General features: G+C 41.4%; 2 protein-coding genes across 4 annotated transcripts in view; one reads left to right on the forward strand and one right to left on the reverse strand.

Annotated features, from left to right (window-relative positions):
• Positions 1-23,754, reverse strand: part of LOC125645155 (OX-2 membrane glycoprotein) — a 143,551-nt gene that overhangs the window by 7,831 nt on the left and 111,966 nt on the right. The window lies entirely within an intron of this gene.
• Positions 1,947-23,487, forward strand: BTLA (B and T lymphocyte associated). Of its 3 annotated transcripts, none has more exons than XM_048870304.2 (6): positions 1,947-2,149; positions 14,546-14,866; positions 16,152-16,187; positions 18,366-18,521; positions 19,623-19,669; positions 21,833-23,487. In XM_048870304.2, the coding sequence occupies exons 1-6, from the start codon at positions 2,062-2,064 to the stop codon at positions 22,172-22,174; spliced, it is 990 nt and encodes a 329-aa protein (XP_048726261.1). In that variant the 5' UTR covers positions 1,947-2,061; the 3' UTR covers positions 22,175-23,487. The 3 variants fall into 3 exon arrangements, with proteins under 3 accessions (XP_048726261.1, XP_074974272.1, XP_074974279.1); XM_075118171.1 differs by having other exon boundaries at positions 18,378-18,521; XM_075118178.1 differs by lacking the exon at positions 18,366-18,521.

The raw sequence follows: 23,754 nt of genomic DNA on the forward strand, positions 1-23,754 counted from the left end.
GAATGGTCTAGAGACATTAGACAGGGAATATCTGTTTTCCTGGTGTCATAACACAAGATCTGTGGGAATTTCAGTGGAAGTAAAAGGTGGGAAATTCAAAACAGATAAAAACGAAATACTTTCTCACATGTGTGATGGAAAATGTAAATGGTGGAACTCCTTGCTACAGGAAGTCATTGTGGCCAAGAATTTAGCAAGATTCAAAAAGAGATTGAATATTTATATGGATATTAAGAATTTGTGGAGTTGTTATAATTAAATGTCAATGAATGTTTGGAAGGGATTTTAAACCCCCTGGCTAAGGGTTTAAACTAATCTCTAATTATCAGAGACCAGGATGAGCATATGTGGGGCAGGCAGATTATCCCACATCTGCTACTTCAGAAGTCTTACACCTTTCTCTGAAACTTCTGGTTTTAGCCACTGTCAAAGACAGGATATTGGACTAGATGGACCTTGGGTGTTAATGTTCGTGATTCTTATGTTCATGCTCCATCCCTTCACGGCTCTGACATGTGACTGCACAATGCCTGTTTCATCTTCACAGAACAAGTGAGTATATTCCATCTCAGGGGCTGATATATATAACTGATGTTTCTACGTGCTGGGGGGCCTCTGGGTGTTGGAAGTGAGAGCAGGGGGACTGTCACTTCTGTACTTTCAATGGACCCCCTGCTGGCATCCAGGCAACGAGGAGGTGAAGGAGGCACCTGCCTGACTGGAAAGCACAAGGGGAGAGTAGGTTGCAAGACCCAGAGGGTAGTGAGGAGAGAAGAGGGAGGCAGAACAGGAACCAGAGTTTTCAGGGGAAGCAGATGTAGAGGGAATGGAAGCTTGTGAGAAGTGGCTGGTGGATACGAACAGCATTGGATGGGGGAAGGGACTGTGGGCATATACAGGAGCTGAGGATAAGGGGGTTCTGGGGGGAAAAAGGTAGCATGTGCTCATGTAATTACACACCGTATCATTATGCATATGTACAAGGGAGCCAAACTGAAGTTGCACAGGCAACCTTAATTCTGGCATTTCCTAAACTGAGTGCTTGACTTTGAAAGAAGAAGTTACTCACCTTGTGCTGTAACAATGGTTCTTCAACAATGGTTCCCTACGAGTGCTCCACAACCCGCCCTCCTCCCTTCTACTTCAGAATTCTTGCCAGTGACTCTGTGGTAGAGAAGGAAGTAAGGGGCAGGGGGCCTTGCCCGTACACGCTGGCTAGCCTCATGGCATGGCCCAAGGAGGGACAGCGCATGTGTGGGCCTAAAGGCTACTGGTACCAAAGTTATCAGTTCAGTTGTACAGGGACGCAAGCCAGAAGTGGCAGAAGCTCCCTAAAAGTGTGTGTGTGTGTGGGGGGGCACCAGAACCTGAACTGTGGCCCTGTCCCCGTCACCGACCGCTCTTTCTCCCCAAGGCCCTGCCCCGCCTCTTCCCACTTTTAAAAGTGATAGGGCCATATCCATGTTCTGGTTCTCCTGATGCAAGCATACCTACAGTGGAGCACCCACAGGGACACTACTCAAAGAACCACTGTAATGTTCCTTTAATGTATGGTTTTTTTAAAATGTACTATGAAAATAAAATGGAATAAAGAAGCGATCCAAAAGGGTTGGAAAAAGTGTGGGGGAAGAAACCCTACTGTGCAGGTGTTAGCTTTGAATTTACTGTTGTTTGTAAGATTAAAATCTCAGCCTTAGTGTTGCACTAACCGAGGATTTTCTTATAGTTTTAATTCTGTAGTTCCACTTACTGCACTGAAAAAGCACACAGGGGAAAAAGAGAAGTTTTGCAGTTCAGAGATTTTGAAAGTAAGCAAGTGATGGATAATGATACAACCACATAAAAGTACACCATGTAACTTGTCAGATTTTTGCATAGTATGCTACAGAAAACTTCCCCGCCCTTTTCCCCACCCCCAAATCTCCTTCCCTGTCTAAACTTTTCAGTCAAGAGAATCAGTTCAGAGACACTATGGGCAATCACAGAGGGGTGTAAGTATCTACACAAACTGCACTTCTTTAACCTCAGAGGAATTTCTCCCATCTCCACCATGCTGATGAAATGAAGGCTCCTCCAGGCATGCGGGCGAACAGAACTGTACTGCACATCCTTCTTGTGGTGCTGTCTCTGGATCACTGTCAGGTTTATGGTAAGATGCTTTATCAATCTAATGTGACTTAAGTTACTAGCCTTCATAGAAAGCCGTGTACTCAAATGATTTTCAGTGCAGTCTGGGTGAGGAGAAATTCAGACTGTGAAACTGTGGTATGCTGGATTATGATGGAATAAGATACAGGACGTGAATCTAATAAGGTAAAATAATGAGCACATGGATAATGGATATTAAAACCAGGCCTCTAAGTTACTGTCTTGACTGAAATTCAGCTAATTGGAACGGGGATCTCTCCAGTTCCTGACCAAAGCCTCTGCCAGCTGTGCAAGGGTAGAACCCAAGCACCTTGTTAAAGTCCTAAAGTTCTACCAGGTGTGGTTTGACCCCAGAGTGCTGGCAGAGTGCTTGCATGTCCATACCTAGAAGTTACCAATGTGGCCTCAGTCACATGTCCTAAAAAATCCAGGGCTCTAATTTTCCTCTCACTTTCTGCAGTGAAACTGTTGACTTTAACAGTGGTTCTCCTGATTTATACCAGTATAAGGGAGAGCTGATCCCTGTATTTACAAAGACATTGTGCCTAATTCATCTATGATAATTTTTCTGAACTCAGTGGCATTACAACAGAGACTTTAGCCCATGTGATTATGGAAAGAGAGGTTCTGGGTTATCTCACAAAGAAGAACAGCCCTTTAAATTTATCCTTTGTGTTCGTGGTTAAAAAAATTTTTTGTCAACGATGACAAAGACGAGCACATCTATTACAACTGCTTATTGCCTCTCATGTGTTTGCTACTTTTAATTCAGTCTGGATTAGTCCAGTCCATTCCATTTGTCCAAAATAGTGTGAAACAGTGCACATAATATGCTGTAAGCATTAAACTGATTTTGAATAGTTATGCTATGTTAACCTTAAAGTTGTATTTCCACCACGGCTATAATTTACGGCAAGGTACATAGTCGTAATATTGACGAAACACTGCTATTAATAGCATGAGACAACGAATTAAGTTAAGGTGCATGTCATTAGCAGTTTAGCCACAGATCATGGGAAAGTCAGAGGTGTGGGGTAAAGGACGTGCCCTGCCCAGTTAGCGATGTGATCGTCTCTACCACTGACTCAGTGTGTGACCAGATTTTGGGCAAGTCACTTAATCTCTCAGTAATTTGTTTTACCCATTTTAAACTAACAACTATCTACCTCAAAGATTTTGTGAGCTTCTACAGCTACTGACCATCTCCCTCAGGGCTCTGTGGAAGTCTACTCTTCCCTTCTTAAGCTTCCTTGTTGAACTTAGTGTCACTCTGCCATTGCCCACTCCCATGTCTGGCAAATGGCCAGTGTCTCAGATAATCACTTCTCTGCCTTATTCCACATGGTCCATGTGCATGGGTCAGCCTCTCCAAATTCATCACCTTAGCCTCTCCACATTTAAGTCTTGTCAAAAATCTATTTTTGCTGCGTGGGCTATAATGAATCTTGTTTTTGTTCCCTTTCCCTGACTCTACATCTAATGCTGTCTGTCTGTCCTTTTTGAACTCCTCAGAGCAGGGGCCATCCATTCTTATGTATTTAGAAAGTGCCTTGCATATCATGCATGCATGCAAACAAATAACAGAAAGGCATCAGAAATATTACACAGTGCTGAAATTTGCAAAAGCAGTCTCCATTATTGCCCCATGATTTCATACGTTCATAACTTTCTGACACATTTACATTTTGGCCATGAATTTCTTATGCTTGTTATTCGCCTAAAAGTGCATTTATCTGAAGAGTTTAAGCCAAATTGCTTCAGCCATTTTTGACATAGGACTGAAAATGTTTCCCCTCCCCTAACACGGACAAAAACTGACCCTTTTTGCCTCTACAGAGGCAGCTCACCCTTGACACTTGATGTAAGGAGTCATCAGTAAGGAGTGTATGCTTTCTTAAATTTGGAAAAAGTAGTATTACCTCACAGGCACAAAATGTCAAATGAGTGGAAAATCTCTGAACATGCTCAGTATGCCTCTATTATTTTTAGCCTAATAAAACCACACCAACTCTGTGACATGAAAGTGTATTTTTTCCCCACCCAGCCTGATGGGCACAGGAACTGCTGCTCTCAAGCAGCTGCTGAGGCAATCTGCATGGAGAATACTATAGAAGTCTCCCCAAAACAGAGTCCTGCCAAAAGTATTGCCTTAACATCAGGGAAAGGAGAAGATTGGATGGAAAAAATGAAGGACTCATGGTTTTTGACTCTCATACCAGTATGGCTGCATTGTACACTACTCTGCAAATTCTAAACTTCTGTTAAAAAAAACCAACAACTTATTATCAAGCTGCAGCCAAAGTGATTTCTTTCCATGGTTGACATGACCTTGCAGAGAACTTTCACCAGCCAGAAAACAGCAACAACTTTTCTATCAAGCACCTCAGTGGAAAGATGAATTTCAAACAGTAATTGTTATTGTTATTCACAGGAAAATTTCTCTTTGTAGATAAAGAAGTACGTTGATGAAGCATTAAGAAAGCTCTGATAAAATAAAGCAAAGAAAGGCAAAAAATAAGCATCTAATAACAATATTAATTCAACCATGTTTCATTTGTGGAATATTTTGTGACTTTTTAAAAAATATCATATTGGATATTTAGCTATATAGAACACGACATTTGTGCAACATGACTGAGATAGTTCTGCTGTGGGAACCTTAATGTGTGCACTCGTGTTTTATCCATTAGTCCACTCCAAACGTCAAGGAAATCAACTAGAAGAGTGCCTTCTGCAATACTCCTCTCTTTGGTCTCCTTTCCCTGTATTGCAGATGGGAGCAGCAGCAGATTTGCCCCTGAATTTCTCTCTCTCTCTCAGGTAGCAGATTAGCATAACAAATTAGCAGATGTCACTGCCACTCTATGTTCTTTAAACCAGAGGCTCTCAACTTTTCTAACTACTGTGCCCCTTTCAGGAGTCTGATTTGTCTTGTGTACTCCCAAGTTACACTCACTTCAAACTACCTGCTTACAAAATCAGACATAAAAATACAAAAGTGTCACAGCACACTAGTACTGAGAAATTGCTTACTTTCTCATTTTGACGATAAACTTATAAAATAAATCAATTGGAATATAAATATTGTGCTTACATTGCAGTGTACAGTGTATAGAGCTGTATGATGTAAGTTAGGTCGACATAATTTTGTAGTGTAGACATGGCCTGAGTCCTTCTAGAGTGCCTCTTAGCATAGTACCTCTCTCGACACTTACAGCAGTGCAGCTGTGCTACTGTAGTGGTTAATGAAGATGCTACCTGTGCTGATGGGAGAGCTTCCCCTATCAGCGCAGGTACTCCACCTCCCCAAGAGATGGTAGGTATATCAACAGGAGAAGCCCTCCCGTTGACATAGTGCTGTCGACACTAGGAATTCAGTTGGTGTAACTGCGTTACTCAGGAGTGTGGATTTTCCACACCCATGAACAACATAATTATACGGACGTAAGTTTGTAGTGTAGACCAGGGCTGAGCATATAAAGAGTTTTACATATCAAGAACACAAATATTCAGAGAGTTGGCAAACTGGTTTTCCAAAATGTAAGATCACCCAAGCCCCAAACTTTTGTCCCAAACTTTATGTTTACATGTGATCTTGCAAACGGGGGTTGGTTTGTGCCCTTTGTTGTTTCTTTATGATGTCTAAGTGTGGCTCAGAAAGTTTGCTAAACAAACAAAAATGTTCTTGCTTTTGTTCTGCCTTAGAAATATCAATCATGTCATAGAATTTAAGGCCAGAAGGGATCACGTATCCTCTAGACCAGGGGTTGGCAACCTTTCAGAAGCGGTGTGCCGAGTCTTCATTTATTCACTCTAATTTAAGGTTTCGCATGCCAGTAATACATTTTAACATTTTTAGAAGGTCTCTTTCTATAAATCTATAATCTATAACTAAACTATTGTTGATTGTAAAGTAAATAAGGTTTTTAAAATGTTTAAGAAGCTTCATTTAAAATTAAATTAAAATGCAGAGCCCCCTGGACTGGTGGCCAGGACCTGGGCAGTGTGAGTGCCACTGAAAATCAGCTCACATGCTGCCTTTGGCACGTGTGCCATAGGTTGCCTACCCCTGCTCTAGACTGACCTCATGTACAGCACTGGCCACCAAAGACCACACGGTCTGTTCTTAGAAACTAAGCAGCATCAAGTCTAATTAGTACTCAGATGGGAGACCACTTAGGTACTGGAAGACTCAGGAGGAATTGCTCTTCCCACCTAGTCAGTACCCCAGAATGGAACTAGGGGTTGCTAGCATTGCTCTTTTCTTTAGATAAAAGGTGAAAGCAAGCTCCTGGCCAGCTGTGGTTCTTAAAGGGAGTGATTTTTACAAGAGCACAGGGTCTTGGCTTCACTGTTTTTGACAACAGATTCTTACGTGACTCAAATGTAAACTAGTACCAGCTGTTAATTGAAAGATCAGGATGGTCAATTTTTAACACAGCTAACTCAACCCATGGGTAGAAAAGTGTTGCTATATCTCAATTAATCAGATTCCACCTGCATGATTAATCATAAACACCCAGTTCTCCAGTTCTCCTTAATGTTTTCCAGGACAAAAACAAGGGTAAACAAAATTGAATTTCTAATGTAACCAAACGAACAACAAAACAAAATAAAAAAAGAAGGGCTGTCAATTAGTCGCAAGTTAACTGACGCAATTAACTAAAAAAAAAGTATCAAGATTTAAAAAATTAATTGTGATTAATCACACTGTTAAACAATAGAATACCAATTGAAATTTATTAAATATTTTTGGATGTTTATCCACATTTTCAAATATATTGATTTCTATTACAACACAGAATAGAAAGTGTACAGTGCTAACTTTATATTATTTTTTATTACAAATATTTGCACTGTAAAAATGATAAACCAAAGAAATACAGTAGTATTTTTCAATTCACCTCATACAAGTACTGTAGTGCAATCTCTTTATTGTGAAAATGTAACTTACAAATGTAGATTTTTTTGGTTACATAACTGCACTCAAAAACAAAACAATGTAAAACTTTAGAACCTACAAGTCCACTCAGTCCTACTTCTCATTCAGCCAATTGCTAAGACCAACAAGTTTGTTTACATTTATGGGAGATATTGCTGCCTGCTTCTTGTTTACAATGTCAGCTGAAAGTGAGAACAGGCGTTCCCATGGCACTTTTGTAGCTGGAGTTGCAAGGTATTTACGTGCCAGATATGCTAAACATTCGTATGACCCTTCATGCTTTGGCCACTACTCCAGAGGACATGCTTCCATGCTGATGATGCTCATTAAAAAAATAGTGTGTTAATTAAATTTGTGACTGAACTCCTTGAGGGCGAATTGTATGTCTCGTGTTCTGTTTTACCCGCATTCTGCCATATATTTCATGTTATAGCAGTCTCGGATGAGGACCCAGCACATGTTGTTCATTTTAAGAACACTTTCACAGCAGATTTGACAGAATGCAGAGACGGTACCAATGTGAGATTTCTAAAAATAGCTACAGCACTCAACTCGAGGTTTAAGAATCTGAAGTGCCTTCCAAAATCTGAGAGGGATTGGAAGGGTGGAGCATGCTTTCAGAAGTCTTAAAAGAGCAACACTCTGATGAGGAAACTACAGAACCTGAACACCAAAAAAAAAAAGAAAAGCAACCTGCTGGTGGCATCTGACTCAGATGATGAAAATGAACATATGTCAGTCCACTCTGCTTTTGATTGTTATTGAGCAAAACCCGTCATCAGCATGGATGCATGTCCTCTGGAATGGTGGTTGAAGCATGAAGGGACATATGAATCTTTAGTGCCTCTGGCACGTAAATATCTTGTGACGCCGGCTACAATAGTGCCGTGCAAATTCCTGTTCTCACTTTTAGGTGACATTGTAAACAAGAAGCAGGCAACATTATCTCCTGCAAATTGTAACCAAACTTGTTTGTCTGAGTGATTGGCTGAAGTAGGACTGAGTGGTCTTGTAGGCTTTAAAGTTTGACATTGTTTTATTTTTGAATGCAGTTTTTTTGTCCATAATTCTACATTTGTAAGTTCAACTTTCATGATAAAGAGATTGCACTACAGTACTTGTAAAAGATGAACTGAAATATACTATTTCTTTTGTTTTTTACTGTGAAAATATTTGTAATCAAAAATAATAATATAAACTGAGCACTGTATACTATGTATTCTGTGTTGTAATTGAAATCAATATTTTAGAAAATGTAGGAAACATCCAAAAATATTTAAATAAATGGTATTCTATTATTGTTTAAGAGAGCAATTAATCATGATTGATTTTTTTAATCACGCGATTAATCACAATTAATTTTTTTAAGCGTTTGACAGCCCTAAAAAAAGCCTTTAAAGTATAAAGCATTGGAAGGAGGATTTTCCTCTCAGTGAGGTTATGGCATGTGCATTAATGTGAGTGGAGATATTTACCTCAGTGACACAACAGAAAAAAAAATATCCTTATTTATGAAGAATCCATTCTAACCAGAAACTAAAGTTTGGATCTCTGCATTCAAAACATTAGAGCAATCAAATGATCTAAAAGAATCTCTGCTTTCTGCAGTATAAGTTATTAGAGGACTACAAGGAGTAGTTTGATACACAAGCAATACATATTTTATAGATTCCTTTGTCCTCTTTGAAGTCTGGCATCCAAATACTGATCATGTGTGGCCACCCCTGTTTAGCTTTTCAAGACACGAATTCCACTACATCTGACATCAACAGGCCAGCTTTTTCAAGGCCTCAGCTAATGACTCTTGAATTACCATGCACTCACACATCTACAATATCATTTCTGGAGTTGGTTAGTTACACCACTATTGTGAACTGTTAATAAACCACAGCACAGGAAACAGGCAGAAATGTTCAAGAGATATACTCACAGTAAAAGGAAGGTGAGCATTATTCACTCTCAGTAAAGCTTGTAAGAGCTCATATAAACTCTGTATAACTGCACTAAAGTCCAGAGTTTCCCCTTGCTAATGGATACTCTGGTTAATAGAGAAAAAAAGTCTCCCACTTCCTAGGATGCTATGTTTTATTTAGGCACTTAAACCAAAACAAATCAAAACCCGAAGGCTTACCTCAGACTACTTCTTCCCTAAGTCAGAGGCACACTACTGCTTTTTAAAGAGAACCTGCAAAGAACTTTTCAAAAATTGGCCTTATGCCCCTTAATTACATATAAGGCAGGCCTGAAATATTTTTATGTTTGTTTTTTTTTACTGCTTGTTTTTCCGCTTAGAAAAACCTGGAATGTCAGATCTGATTTTCCACTGGCTTTGTGGAAGGCTATTGGGAGGTCTCAAAGCATATTCATTGTAGGCTCCAACCATTTAACTGAAGGAGAGAGTATGCTGGATTTGAACAAAGACTTCCTTTGTCCCAAGTGTTTAGTTATTGCAGTTAAATAGGTATAAACCAAAACCCAAAACTGGATGAATTTTAAATAGTCTGTCCGAAATTGTCTTCCACTGCAATACCTCAGGTTTCACTCATCTGATTCTCATGATGTTACCATTGCACTAGCTCTCCACTCTTCAATAGCATCTTTCAGCCTAGACAGGAACTGAATCTTTAACATTAAAAACCAAGCAGACGTGGCTTTTTTGTTTTTTTAAGGTATACACACACAACATTATGCAGTAAAGAAACAAAAAAGGGTACAAGCCCATTTTCTTTTTGCAGATCACTATTAGCAGCAGCTGGGTGACCTTGGGCAAGTTACTTCCCTCCTCTGTGCCTCAGTGTCCCCATCTGTGAAATGGGGATAATGATACTGACCTCCTTAGTCAAGTGTTTTGAGATCTGTTGATGAAAAGCACTAGATGAGAGCTGGGTGTCATGTTATTACTAGGGCTCACACTTATGGGCTGAAGGAAGTGGGCATGGGAGAGCAATCCTTCTGGCCTGTGAGGAGTCAGTTTTGCCTCCCCAGCACTCTCATCACTGCAGCAAGCCTGATTGTTGTGGTTTCCTACAAGTGACGCTGAATGAGCAAATAGCAGTACTTGCATTGCAGTCAAGGACAGCATCCCACTTCTCTGAACACTGACATCAGACAGGAAAGAAAAGGATACTGCCCATGTTCATCACTTTGTGCCTACAGAGTCCTATTTCTACAAACAAGGCAAAGAGATTGTTCCATAGTGAGGGCTTTCTGCTGCCCCAGCACTTGCTATTGTTCAAATGTTAAGATAAAGATGTTTTGTAGTCACAAACACACACGCTTTTTTTAAAAAAGAGGGGAAAACATGAATCACATTGTCCTGGCTGAGAAGCAGATGAAAACATTTTATTCAAACTCGATCTTTAAAAAAAATAAATCACCTTTTGGATGAGACAAAGTATGAGCACTCTCAATGCAAATGGAAATTTGTGTAAAGTTCAAAGCAAGTGAAACATTTGTGTTAAGCATGGAATGGCTCCTTCTGTCTTAACTGATAGCATTGCAGGGAGTTTACAGGAGGGGAATTTCCCTCAGTGATCATCTATGTAGGCTGGTTACATTTGGTCTGGAAAACTGAAGTCCTCAATCTCACAGCAGGTATGGCACAAGCAGCAGAAGTGCAAGTTTTCCATGTTTCAGTACCAACTTGCCTCCATCAGACTGCTTCTGTGTCAAGAGCTCCCTTTCCTGGCTTTTGCTTGTCAAACCCTGTTCAGGAAGACAAGACTGGATTAACTCTCTTGTGGGCCTGGGGCTATTAGATTTTGTGGGGGCCATGGGGGTTGGGAGTGGGCTCAGGGCTGGGGCAGGGGATTGGGGTGCAGCTCCAGCTGGGGGGGTGGGCTCTGGGCTGGGGGTGCAGCAGGAGGTTCGGGGTGCAGGTCATTCTGGGGGGGAGGGATAGCTCAGTGGTTTGAGCATTGGCCTGCTAAACCCAGGGTTGTGAGTTCAATCCTTGAGGGGGCCATTTAGGGATCTGGGGAGTTGGGAATTGGTCCTGCTTTGAGCAGGGGGTTGGACTAGATGACCTCCTGAGGTCCCTTCCAACCCTGATATTCTATGAGTCTATGAGTTCTATGAGTCTATGAGTTTGGGTGCAGGAGGGGGCTCCAGGCTGGGGTAGGGGTGAATGAGGGGGTGCACGGGTGGCTCCTGGTTGGCAGCATAGCAGGGTCCCTGGATCCCTGCCTGCCCTGGCTCTATGCTTCTCTGCTCCCCGAGGTGGCTGGCATGTCTGGCTCCCAGGCAGAGGGGCCGCCGCTCTGTGCGATGCATGCTGCCCGTGCCCACAGACACTGCCCCCACAGCTCCAGAGCTGCGGAGCCGGCACTGGGGGCAGCACGCAGAGATTACCCTGAATGCCCTTCGCCAAGGGGCCGCAGGGGCACATTGGCGAGCCAACACTCGCAGCTCCAGCCCCAGGGGATGGCACTGAGGCTCGGGGACTGGTATCCGGCCCGCGGTGCGGAGACTTGCTGCGGGTCGGATGAAAAGAAGCAGCGGGTCGCATCCGGCCCCACTTAGCCTGAGGCTCTGGGCTGCAGCCCCTAAAGCTCCTGCATTAATCCGGCCCTGCAGGAGGATAGCTCAGCAACCTCTTTAAGGGTCTGAGCCCAGCTAGGCTCAACCACACCTCTTTGCCACAATCTAGGGTGGTCCTTCCACTCTATCAGGGTATCTTGTCCTGTCCTAGATGATTATTTGGGTGATGTCTGCTTTTTAGTTAAAGACGTGGTTGAAATGGAATGTGGTTTTACGAACATTTACAAGAATTAATCTATGTTGTTCTTTAGTTCCCGCTTAGAAGAGACTGCCCTCAGCTACATATATCATCCCTTAGGAGTGTTTATGAAATGTTAATTGGGTGATTCTTCCTTAACTAATAGTGAATGGTGATGTTTTTATTTCTATACCACCATAAAAAAGCATGATGATTTGCAGACAAGGCGAATACCACATCCCTGCACTGAAGAGCTCAAGATCTAAGGCCCTATTCCTCCAGAAAAGTCTGCATGGGCAGACCCCCGCAAAGCTCACTGTAGGATCAGGAGCTAATTTACAACAAGACAGGGAAGTTATTGCTGGTGTGAAAAGGGAAAGAAGAAAGAAAAAGCTACAGAAATAATATAACAATGTTGCTTTTGCTACTGATGCCAAAGTAGTGAGGGTTACTAAAGGTTTGTGTTAAAGCTGTGTCAAAGGAAGGAAAGACTAGACTGCGTAGGCCTCCTAGAAAAATAGATTTTGAAGAGAAAATGGCAGGAGCAGAGTTGGTTTGTGTTACTGACCATGGACAGCTATTTGGATGAAGGATAACACATTTAACATAAAAAGAAAAGGAGTACTTGTGGCACTTTAGAGACTAATCAATTTATTTGAGCATAAGCTTTCGTGAGCTACAGCACATTGCATCCGATGAAGTGAGCTTTAGCTCATGAAAGCTTTTGCTCAAATAAATTGGTTAGTCTCTAAGGTGGCACAAGTCCTCCTTTTCTTTTTGCGGATACAGACTAACACGGCTGTTACTCTGAAACCTGACATTTAACATATTTAGGGAAGAGCCATCAAGTATATACAGTATTAGACAGGCTTACTACAAAAAACTATACAGCAAATTTAACATTCTGATATAGGCATCTGTCACTCTCAGTGATAGCATCGAAAGGGCTGCTGGTAAGGTGTGATCATTGCAGGTATTTCTGGAAGATTATTATAGATGTTTTAATTGTTGTTCTGGTTGAAACTTTCTGCTTTCTAATTCTAGCTCTTTGTTTCTATTTTCAGACTATTCAGCCACGCGCAGCTGTTGTGCACTGCACACTAACAGTCTATTTGTATTTTCCTCTCCTCAGAAATGGAAGGGTCTGAGCTACAGACAAAGATGATGATCTCACTTTCTGATTTAGGCTCCATTCCTGCAAAAACTTTCACATGTGCTTAACTTAAAGCATATATTTAGCCCTATTGAGTTCAATGGGACTAGGACTGCATGCATGCTTACAGTTATATATGTGTGCGATTGCAGGAGAATATTAAAAACAGATTAATATTTTGTAGGTTTAGAAAGTTAATAATTTATTTTATTCCAAGGCAACTGCTCTCAAAGTCCTCTGTGTGCCTTAAAAAAAGTAACCTGAAAACACAGTTTACAATAACTGGACACCACTATTAGATAGTAAGCTATTTGAGGCAAAGATTGTTTTTATTTTTATATACAACACACTGGCAGCACGTTGTCATGACTAACCAAACCACCAGCACCTCAAATAAATCCAGAGTAGCAACAAAGTCTGAAAGGAAAAACGGGGGGGAACCCCTCCCCCCTAAACCCAACACACATAATTGTGTCCTTTCTTCCTGACAAATAGGATTCCAAATTCAGAAGTAAAATGTGAGGAGCAAATTACACAACAGTGGGAGGAAGTGGGTTTAAGGGAATCTAAACTGGCACCACATTCACATTCTTCCAGATGGTATGCTCAGCAAGTTACCATAGCTTAAAATCATTCATACATCATTTGTAAGGGCTTGTCAACACAGGGGGAGAGCAGGAGGTTAAATCCACAGCTTTTTGAGTTTATCTGCTTTGACTAGACTTGAGTATACACAATGCAATTTATTGTGAGCACTGACTCTGCACTTATCTCAAACTCTGGATTCCTCTTTCAAAGTGAACTAAACTTTGCTGTGAAGTGAGTTAGTCTAGTTTATTGTTCGTGTGCACACAATGCTGCTGCTAACTACTTTGGCAGTTTTCCAAAGGCTATACCACACCACTTTGGAGGCGACAGTTACTGACCTATCTACCTCTGTGCCCTGCCCTACTCTGGAGTCAAATTGATCAGATGTCCCCTTCCTTGTTTGGATTTAGGAGTGGTGGACAATGTTGGGGGAGAAATGAGGCCAGATTTAAGATACTTTCCCCCTCTCTATTTTTCAATTAATGCACAAAACCTCTAAGTTGTGTGAGAGCTAAGGGGGCTCTATACATAACACACATAACAGAAAACCACAAAAGCAAGGAAATGAAGAGTGAAGGCATCTAATAGTACATTTCTCCAACCAGAGAGGCATAGCTCACCAGTAGTGCAGCCAGCATAACCTTAACTCTGTCCCAATTTTGCAGAAAGTGCATTTTCCATCAAAAATCATTTTGACAGAGAATTCTTAGCCTACTGTAATGTCACAGCTGGGCTAGATTTGAACCAATAGACAAAAGTTGCATCACATTACCAGTCTTCTGCAAGAGCCAGTTCTGTATCCCTTGAGATGAAATAACCCATAATCTGTGCTTTATCTTCTTTCAGTGACCCATATAGAAATAATGAGGAGACAAGGCAGAGAATGGGCAATGACAGTCAGAAGAGTAACAGTAATACTAATTCATAGTAATAAAGCTAGAGGGGGAAGAGACACTATGAAACAATGATAATCTTTCAGGTTTTTCTTCACTTCCAGGAGACGTGACTGTGAACTGTACTGTTGAACTTCTGGTTACAAGAGGTTACAGATACCCGAGAAAACCTGGGGACTCCCTCAATATAGAGTGTCCAGTGAAGTACTGCACAGAAAAGCCGGCCATGAACTGGTGCAAGATACAGGAGACGCACTGCTCACTTTTGAAAGATGGGCCAACGAGACATACAGCCTGGAAAGACGGGAATGTGTTTGTTCTGAACTTTGTACCTGTTCATAAGAACGACAGTGGATTATATCGTTGTCAAGCTACTGTAGGAAGTTTAAGGAGTGAGAGCCATGCAGTAGAAGTTCTTGTTCAAGGTAAGCATTAGAGGATAACTAGTTTTGAGGGAATTTCTCTTTATCAGAACTGATTCTAAAGGTTAAAAACTCATTCTACTTGGAAGTCTGTTTCTACAAACAAACACACTATTCAGTGGCACAGTAGTAATCCAAGTGGCCTTCTAAACATGCTGACCTCTCCTATTCTGCTCCTGTTAATGTCTGCCTTCCCTCTTTACGGCTCTCTTAATGGTCATTAGGAAGAAATCACGAAAGACCCAAGAGGATCAGGAAAAGAAAAACACAGTCATGGGGGATTCTAAAACTCTTGGGATTTAGGATGATCCATGAAAGGTCAATCTAGTCATAACAAATATAAGTCAGTCAAAGCCAATGAAGGTCAGGAAAGGTACAGTCTGGTCACAAGCTGCACAAATCAGTCAAAATGCAAAAAGGTGCATGTTACTGGACAAGGTCAACACAGTACAAGGAATGAAATGGCTTAGGAGAAAATCATGCTGAAGACATTTGTCTTACAGAGAATACAAAGGGAGCGTATGAGTTTGTGCTATGCCTCTTGGAGGCATAGACTACAGTACAGTCCCAGCAGCAAGAGGGATATGCTGCCCTTGGGATCCGGGCTTGGTGCGGTTCCCAGAAACAACTCAGAGGTTTCCTCTAATTCATGACAGCTCTGCCTGGGCTGCTTATAAGCAGCTCTGCAACCAGGAACTGCTCAGTATGGCTCCGGCACAGTCCTGGCCTAGTCCAGCTGTAAGGCTGTCTTACACAGTGCCTGCACCAGGAGAATTCTCTTCTAGCGTGTTAAGGAGCTTTAATGGCCCCTGTTCATTGCTGCAGCAGTGTACATAGGGTGCAGGGATAGAGAAAATCCCTCACCGCATTTATTGCTGAACCTTGTGAGGAGGTTTAGCCTGTGCCCAGCTCATACTAGTCTCTTGGTGTGAGCTAAACTCTAATAGAAAGCGCTGAGCAAATAAGAAAAAAAAAAGTATTCACAAAAGTATTTTGAAAAAGTGACATAATATCTATTTGCAGATGATTCACTTGGCTGGTTTTTTTAAATGTCAAAGAAGACTTTGAATAAAGTGTGTGTGTACTACTCAAGCAGCCTTAGGAAACAAGTTCTGTGCCCTCCCACCAATTGCCTTCTTTCTTGTTTTGTTGTTCCCCTTAATCGAAAGTAGAAGTCATGGAGACTTCACTATAAGATTGCTCTTTGAATATGGAAAACATAACCGGGACATAAAGTTTACCAAGTTCTCAGCTCAGTTTCAATTCTTCTCCTGCTTTTCTTTTTCAGAAGTGACTACAAATGCCCCTACAAATCCACTATCAAGTAAGTTATGATCTTCTCTTGTAAAATAGGGGAACTATCTCATATTTATATGACTGTGTGTGGGGAGGGTCATATATTTTTGCACATACTGAAATACTGTTTAACCCCATCACTAAATCACTGTTGCTCACGCTATAGCTTGAATGCTTCACTTGGAACTAAACAGCCATCACCCATGCCAGAATCCCCTGCTGCTGCCCACCCTAATGCATGAATATATCAGTGTAAGCGAGACAAAGCGAATTAGACACTCCATCATAGTGTAACAGATTGTTCAGTTCACACACATTTCTCTCATACTGCGTAATACATGCTACTCATGCTGTTCCAGGAGTCACACTGTATCAGAATTGTAGTCTTTGATTAATTTACAGTGCAAAAGGCACAAGGCACCAATAACAGGTTCTTTTACTCAGGTGACTACTTAAATATTTGTTAGAGGAAATGAGATTGGTGAATCACATATATAGAGATATGAAGACTTTATTTAGTACCCAAATGCAAGCAAGCAAGGATAATTACAGTCATAAAAAAGTCAGATGAGGATAGAAAAACAGTTCCCTACAATGTGCATATTTACAACCTTATGGAGATCATCATGAGTGAAGATGGAATGAATAGTACATGGAGAAGCACTGTAAGCGGGAGTGATGACAAGCTTTCCAGCCTGATGTTCCAACTAAGGACTGAGTGTACCTTTTTTATACATCTTTCCATTACACCCACACATGTATGGGACCTTATTTGATTGAGTCTCAGCGCCCTGTCCTTGTAAAGCAGGTGTCAAAGGCTTGCTATGTGAAAGGGGTCACCAGTAAAAAAGTTTGAGAACCACTGTTGTATAGCATTCTAAGGGGCCAATGTTAGAGTTCGGGCTACTTGCATGGCCAATTTGCGACAATGTATTTCACAATAGTTTTGATGGGTAAACTTAGTTTTGCTGCATGGTTACATATACCAAAAAGCCCCTAAAATGCTATTATTTTAAGTTTAGTCTATTCCTTTGCAGTTTACTTGTTTACCACAGGATACATATTGCTAAAAATTATAATTGTAGGTTAAGTACTTATGCTAAATATTTAAGCCTTATGCTATCTACTAGTCTCTGTTAGATGTTAAACTTGTTGCAAAGCCTATTTCAACTATTTATACATGTTGTTCTTCCCTACTTACATTACAGCTTGAATATCCGCATTTATAAGCATGTTAGCTTTTAACATATAGATTATAGTTTAAACACAAGCATAAACTTTCCAAGATCAGTTTGGGGTCAAGGATCAACAGAACATAAACAACATCTTAAAGAGTGGTAGTGGACAATAATTACCCAAAGCCATAATTTGTTCAGGGGTGTCACACCCACACACTATGAAGGGCCATATACTCTATAACCAATGATGCACAGCTGTGACCTTGTCAACAAAAGAGGATGTGTGTACCCTATACATTACATGGGTTTTAAAATAGATACGGGGGAAATAATCCTTACTATCTTTGTCACCCTCATTTAACATACTGTTCTCTTGAAATATTACAGGCAGCAAAGGTACAAAATCTCATAGTTCCCCACCAGCCTGACTCCTCTGCCAGACCTTCTACTTTCTAAGCTTTTCCTCCTGCCGTCCCTTAAAGGGAACCCAAAGCTCCTGAGTCCATAGTTGTGCACCTAGATATGTGGCCTGATTTCCAGAAGTTCTGAGCACCCAGCAGCTCTCATAGACTTCAGTGGGACTTGCTGGGTGCTCAGCACTTCTGAAAATTAGGCTGGTGCCAAAGTCTGGACTCAGGAGCCTGTCTTTAGGAATCCATTTCAGAAAGTCTTGGGCTTTGTGTTTAGTTGAGAAAAATAAAATGGAACCTCCCAAGTTAGTTTTTTCTATGCTGCAAAAAATACAGGAAATGAAAAAGAGAAGAGGAGGAGAGAATCTGGAGCAGAAAAAGGAAGTTTTGAGCAGCCCCAACCCCAATCCCCCTTAGAATTTCAGACAGCCTTTCACCCCTCACTAAATATATTCCTAATGAATACTTCAAAATGCTTGGTTAACTAGCTTAATTCAAATTATTCTAAAAAATGTGCGGTTAGCAGATTAAACAAATTGGTACATTGAATTTATGAACTAATTGGATGGCTCAGAATAATCCAGCCAACATCCTATATCATGTACTAATAAATCTTAGAGGAATTTGCAGGTGCCACTAATGTCACAGAAGCTCCTCAAGGACCTAGCAGCAACAATAAGAAGTGGATTATTTATGCCCTATCATCTCTGGGGGCATTGTGTCTCCTCATCCTTATCTGCTTATGCCTGTTGTGTTGTCTGCGGTGGCACTCAGGTGAGCTCTCATACCACCTCCTGTTCTTCCTTGTGCTCCTGCGGGCAGAGTCATTTTTTCTTCTTTGGTTTCCACTATTTAAAACGTCTTCTTTAAGTACTGTTAAAATGTCTGAGAACAATCATCCCCAACTGACAGTTGAGCTAGAACATGGCCAAGGCCTAGCTGGTTATGATGATGATTTTTTGGCTGTTTTATTTGTCACCCATGCTATTCTCATCTAGCAATAGTGCAATAGTTATGGATAAAATAAGAACCCACCCAAACCTCAAACTCCACTTCTTTAATAGTTTGAAACGCTGTGACTTGCTCTTTGTCTCTCCCTATCCCCATTTTACAGAAAAGACATTAAACAAGAGTCTTGACCACTTTATCCCTTGCTACAGTTCATAAGAATGGGAGAGTTAACCTTGCAGTCCTGATCACACTCCAACTAATTACATTCTGCTTCCCTAATTTCCCTTTGTATTTTCAATTAGATACAATATTATTCTTCCCTTCTAAAATGTAGGGTCTTGGGCTGTTACAAAGATGCTATCCTCCACCTCAGAAATGGAACCCACAGTTCCACTACATTGTCATTTCAGTGGTGGGAAATGATGGGTCATTTCCCTTACCTATTTCTCAGTGGCTTTCTGAGGGTTAGTTGGTTAATATTCGAAAAATGCTTTGAGACTTACCAATGAAAGGTGCCGTAATTGCCTACTAGGTGGCTCAAGTTTATCGAGTGTTTTCCATGCCTGATGCCTATGGCTAGTATGTTCTTGTTTATGACTAGAACCGCCTCCCCTCAAGGTAATCTAGGAGAATCTCTCCCCCCCCCCGCCCCTCAATATACTAGGAAGATATTTTTTCCACATTTCTGGGGCTACGGAGGGAGTCATATTTCCCAATAAGATGTAGAATATGTTTATTACCCTTTGTCAAAATAGATCTTCCTAATCCAACCTGGGCATACTCTAACTGGATTTTCATGTTTTGAGGTGTATCCAGTAAGGAAAGGGGTATTTTACTGATGTCCATAACCCTTTTCTACTAGCAGAAAGACAATTCTCACAGTTGTTTTATTGATACACCATCTTCTTTTCTTTTTCTCTCCAGTGAAACCCAAGACAACCCCAGTAACCTCACAGAAGGAAATGAACATGGTGTGTTTGAGCTCTGTGCTACCAGGCCTTGTCATATCCTGTATTATTGAGTGCTGACAAAGTGCTTAGTATTTTACAAACATATAGGAAGACAGTCCCTAGCTCAAGGAACTAACAGTCTAAATAAAAGACAGAGAATACCCCTCAGTCATGTAACACCACATAGGCTGAAGTTGCAAAATTCAAGTGAAGTAGTTTTGTTTTATTAGTCCACGTTCTATAGTTGTTGGGTCGCAGCTGTATAAGGACTTGCGGAAGAAAACTGCTTTGAATAGGGTTTTGAAGGGACAGAGGGATGACATTTCAAGTATATGGGAAGTACGGAAGCAGATGCAAAGAGGATACAGATGGGGTTTTTAGGACAGGAGCCTGGAAAGGGAAGTGGAAACGCATAGAAGCAGAGATCCTGGTAAGGTTGGAGCTGGGTAATGCAGTGAAGGTGAGGACAAGAAGTTTGAACTTGACATGGAAAGTGAAAGAAATTTTTTTTAAAAATGTGGCTATCTGTATTACCGTAGCAGTTAGGAACCCCAGTCGTGGACCTGGACTCCATTGTGCTCGGCATTGTACAAAGGACAAAAAAAAAAAGACGACCCTTCCCAAAAGATCTTATAGTCTAAGTATAAGACAAGAGGCAATAAATGGGTACAGACAGGTGTGTATCAGGAAACCATATTCATTAGTATGACAGGCAATGGCCTCAATGCACCAAGAAGCCAGAGGCCAGTGATCCGATCAGAGTAGCAAGCGAAGGAAGATAGCGTTAGCAGCAGCAGCATTTTCTGCGGACTGCTGGGGGACTAGAAATGACAGTAGGCAGCCAATGTGGAGTAGATTGCAGTAAGCAAGGTGAGGGAAGACAAAGTGGGAAGGAGTGAGAGGGAAGAGTGGGTTTCAGAAATGTATAAGAGGAACTGATAGATTTGGAGAAAGGAGAGACATGGAAGAAAAAAAAGGAAAGACAGGAGTCACATTCAATAACTTAACAGGCTGATATAGAAGATGGAACAGCTGTCAAAGGTGATGGAGAAAAGAAGGGAGAGGGATAAAAAGTAAAGAAGGGGCGTTTCAATTTTGTCACTGTGAGCTTGATTTGTCAGTGGAACAGCCCAGAGACAGCGTAAATGTGAGATTGCAATGAGGGGAAGAAGGCAAGAGATTTGTGAATCACCCACCTAGTGATGGTAGCTGAAACTGTGAGACTGGATGACCTTGCCTAGTGAGAGTACAGAGGGATAAGTGGAGGGGACAAAGGACAAAACCCTGAGACAAAAGGAGAGGGGAGAAAGGGAGAAGTTACTCGTGGAAAAACGGAAAGATGGTGGAGAAGAAGAAGAAAATTGAAGCCCATGGAGGAGAAGTGTCAAAAAAACAGTGGGAAAGATGAGTGAAGAAAAATGGTACTTAAATGTGGCCAGCATGAGGTCATGTGACACTGGCACGGACTGTTCCAGAGGAGTTGAAAGGTCACAAACCAGACTGCACAGGATTCAACAGGGTGTTACAGGAGAGAAGATTGAGATAGCAGGAACAGATGTCCCACTCAAGGAGGGAGATGGAATTTAGGTGGATAGGCAAGTGGGGTCCTAAGGAGGGTTTCTTTAGGAAAAAATATATGAGTGAACTTGTAAGCAGACAGAGATGCTGGACAAGGGATGAAAGAAGGAAAGACAGATTCAGAGATGGAAGGATGGGGACAAATAGAGAGAGTCTTGCAATGTGAGACTGGATGGGTGATGGGCAGGCAGAGCCATGGAAGTGAGAGGCACAAAACGAGTGAGTTAGGAGAGCTCCTGCAACGCGATGTTCAATTTTACCCTGAAACTGATGAGATCACATGGAGAGAGGGTAAGGGGGAAAAGAAAGGAGACAGAGAGTTTGGGAAGGGAAGTAAAGGTAGAGAAAGGCTTAAAGATGCAATGATTTCTAACTTTATCCCATAAATTGGTGCATTACCCGAAAGTATATTCCAGGGAACCTGGTTGTCCACCTTTGCTCCAACGTTTATCCATCATTTTTAATGCAATTTTGAAGTGGTAGAGCCCACCTGAATGAAACCTTATGCCGCATCTCTGTTACATCTCACATGTGTGCTTTGTCCAGCCGACACATATCTAATATACAGTTCCACACAGAGCTGAACACCGTTCTGTTCTCTTGCAGGTCAGCAGAGCTACATGTGCTCCATACCACACCGATAGGACCACGCATGCCCCCAGTGAAGGATCGACACTTTACTATTGCTCCATGGCTAGCCTGCAGCAGCCACTGGATGACAGCACAATTTATGATAATCATGTCCCTCACTGGAATGGTAGCAGGGCAGCAGCTGGCAATGCCTGTGACAGTGCTGCTGTTGATTCCTACCAGCCCACATCCGAGAGCGAAGATGTCCTTGTTTATGCTTCATTAAACCATTCTAGTATTATAGAAAAGCTCCCGAGAAAGGAGCAGAATGTGGAAATGGAACTTACAGAATATGCCACCGTTTGTGTGAAGAAATAGCCCTGGCAATGACATCTCTTTAACTCGGCCAGCACCGTAACGGTTCATGTCCTGCAGTGACTCAAGCGTTACAGCAGGAACATAAGTACACCTTCTTCTAAACAAAGAGGAATTCTCATCAATAAAAGCATACTGATTCTTATGATATGTTCTGGAATTCACACTTAAGTGAAGCCCATGTTCATGGTTGGATATTAGCAACCGCATGTTTGTTATCTTCCACATGCGTTCATTTGAAGCTTTCATATTCCAGGAACGCCCCCTGCTCTGATCAAGGCACTGCCCAGAACAAAGTCAGAGTTTGGACAGGATCAATAAAAACTGAATAATAAAGGTTAGGAGCACTGGAAAAGAAAACAAATTTAAAGGACAATGAGCTCTATTAGGTCCACTGGGGGAAATTATGAATTATTTTTGTTGAAGAAAATTTTTCACGATAAGAATTTTGCTTGAAGAACATATTTAAGCATAAGACTTATGCACCACTGGGAGGTGTTCTGTGACTATGAAGAACATATTCACCTGCTACTAACTAAAAAGCAAGCTAATGTTTTTTTTTTGTTTTTGTTCTCAACCAGCAGCCTATCCCCATCAGTGTAGGTGGGGTTATTTAGACAGTATGAAAAAAAATATAAAAGAAAGAGATCATGTTTGCAATGACAGACAAAAAAATAACTATGTGAGGTTAAAGAGGCAACAAAGAGGAGGAATGTATTGATAAACTGCAGGATACACAAACAGGGTAATAGATGCATACATTAATTTATGCATTTACTGATAAACAGATGTCATGTTGATAAGACTCATTACAGATGCATGGATGACTCAGCCTGTTCAGATGGAAGCACAGACTATAGGTCAGGGTTTCTCAAACTGGGGTTTAGGACCCCTCAGGGAGTCGCAAAGTTATTATATAGGGGGTCATGAGCTGTCAGCCTCCACCCAAAACCCCGCTTTTTATCCAGCATTTATCATGGTGTTAAATATCTAAAAAAGTGTTTTTAATTGGGGGTGGGGGCGGTTGCACTCAGAGGCTAGCTATGTGAAAGGGGTCACCAGTACAAAAGTTTGAGACCCAGTGCTATAGGTGAACATGGAATTCATTTTTCTGTGGAAAATTCATTTCTGTGGAATTCATTTTTCTGTGGAAGCCAAACACCAGCAGTTTGCTGAATGCTGCTGTTCATCTTCTTACATGTAAAATGAACAGCCACCGTATCACCTGATTCTCACACAGCTCTACTAGCTTCCCATTTAGTTCAGGATCTGGCTAGAAATTGCCCTAATTTTTAAACACTTTCTATGGATTTACTCCAACCTACTTCTGACACTTTGTTCCTCCCAGCCAGGCTCTTTTCATGGCCTTCTCCGCATCCCATCACATCATCTCAAAACGGTTGGCAAAAAGAGCCTTCACCCTTCATAGATCCTGCCCTCTCCGTCCTCTTTCAAAATCCTATCTGAAACATATTGTCTCCCTTGTTTATATCAACTGATTTCCCCCCACCTCTGATTTCATGTTTAACTGTACTGTTTGTTTATGTGGAGAGCCTGGGACATGATTGCATGAAAGATATTAT

Source organism: Caretta caretta, chromosome 1, assembly GCF_965140235.1.
Source record: "Caretta caretta isolate rCarCar2 chromosome 1, rCarCar1.hap1, whole genome shotgun sequence".
Taxonomy (NCBI): Eukaryota; Metazoa; Chordata; order Testudines; family Cheloniidae; genus Caretta; species Caretta caretta.

Bases quoted from the DNA above. Each gene is read 5' to 3' on its own strand.
- BTLA (XM_048870304.2), top strand. From the start codon at position 2,062: ATGAAGGCTCCTCCAGGCATGCGGGCGAACAGAACTGTACTGCACATC. The intron at 2,150-14,545 runs GTAAGATGCTTT...CTTCACTTCCAG, and splicing joins GGATCACTGTCAGGTTTATG to GAGACGTGACTGTGAACTGT. The intron at 19,670-21,832 runs GTGTGTTTGAGC...GTTCTCTTGCAG, and splicing joins CACAGAAGGAAATGAACATG to GTCAGCAGAGCTACATGTGC.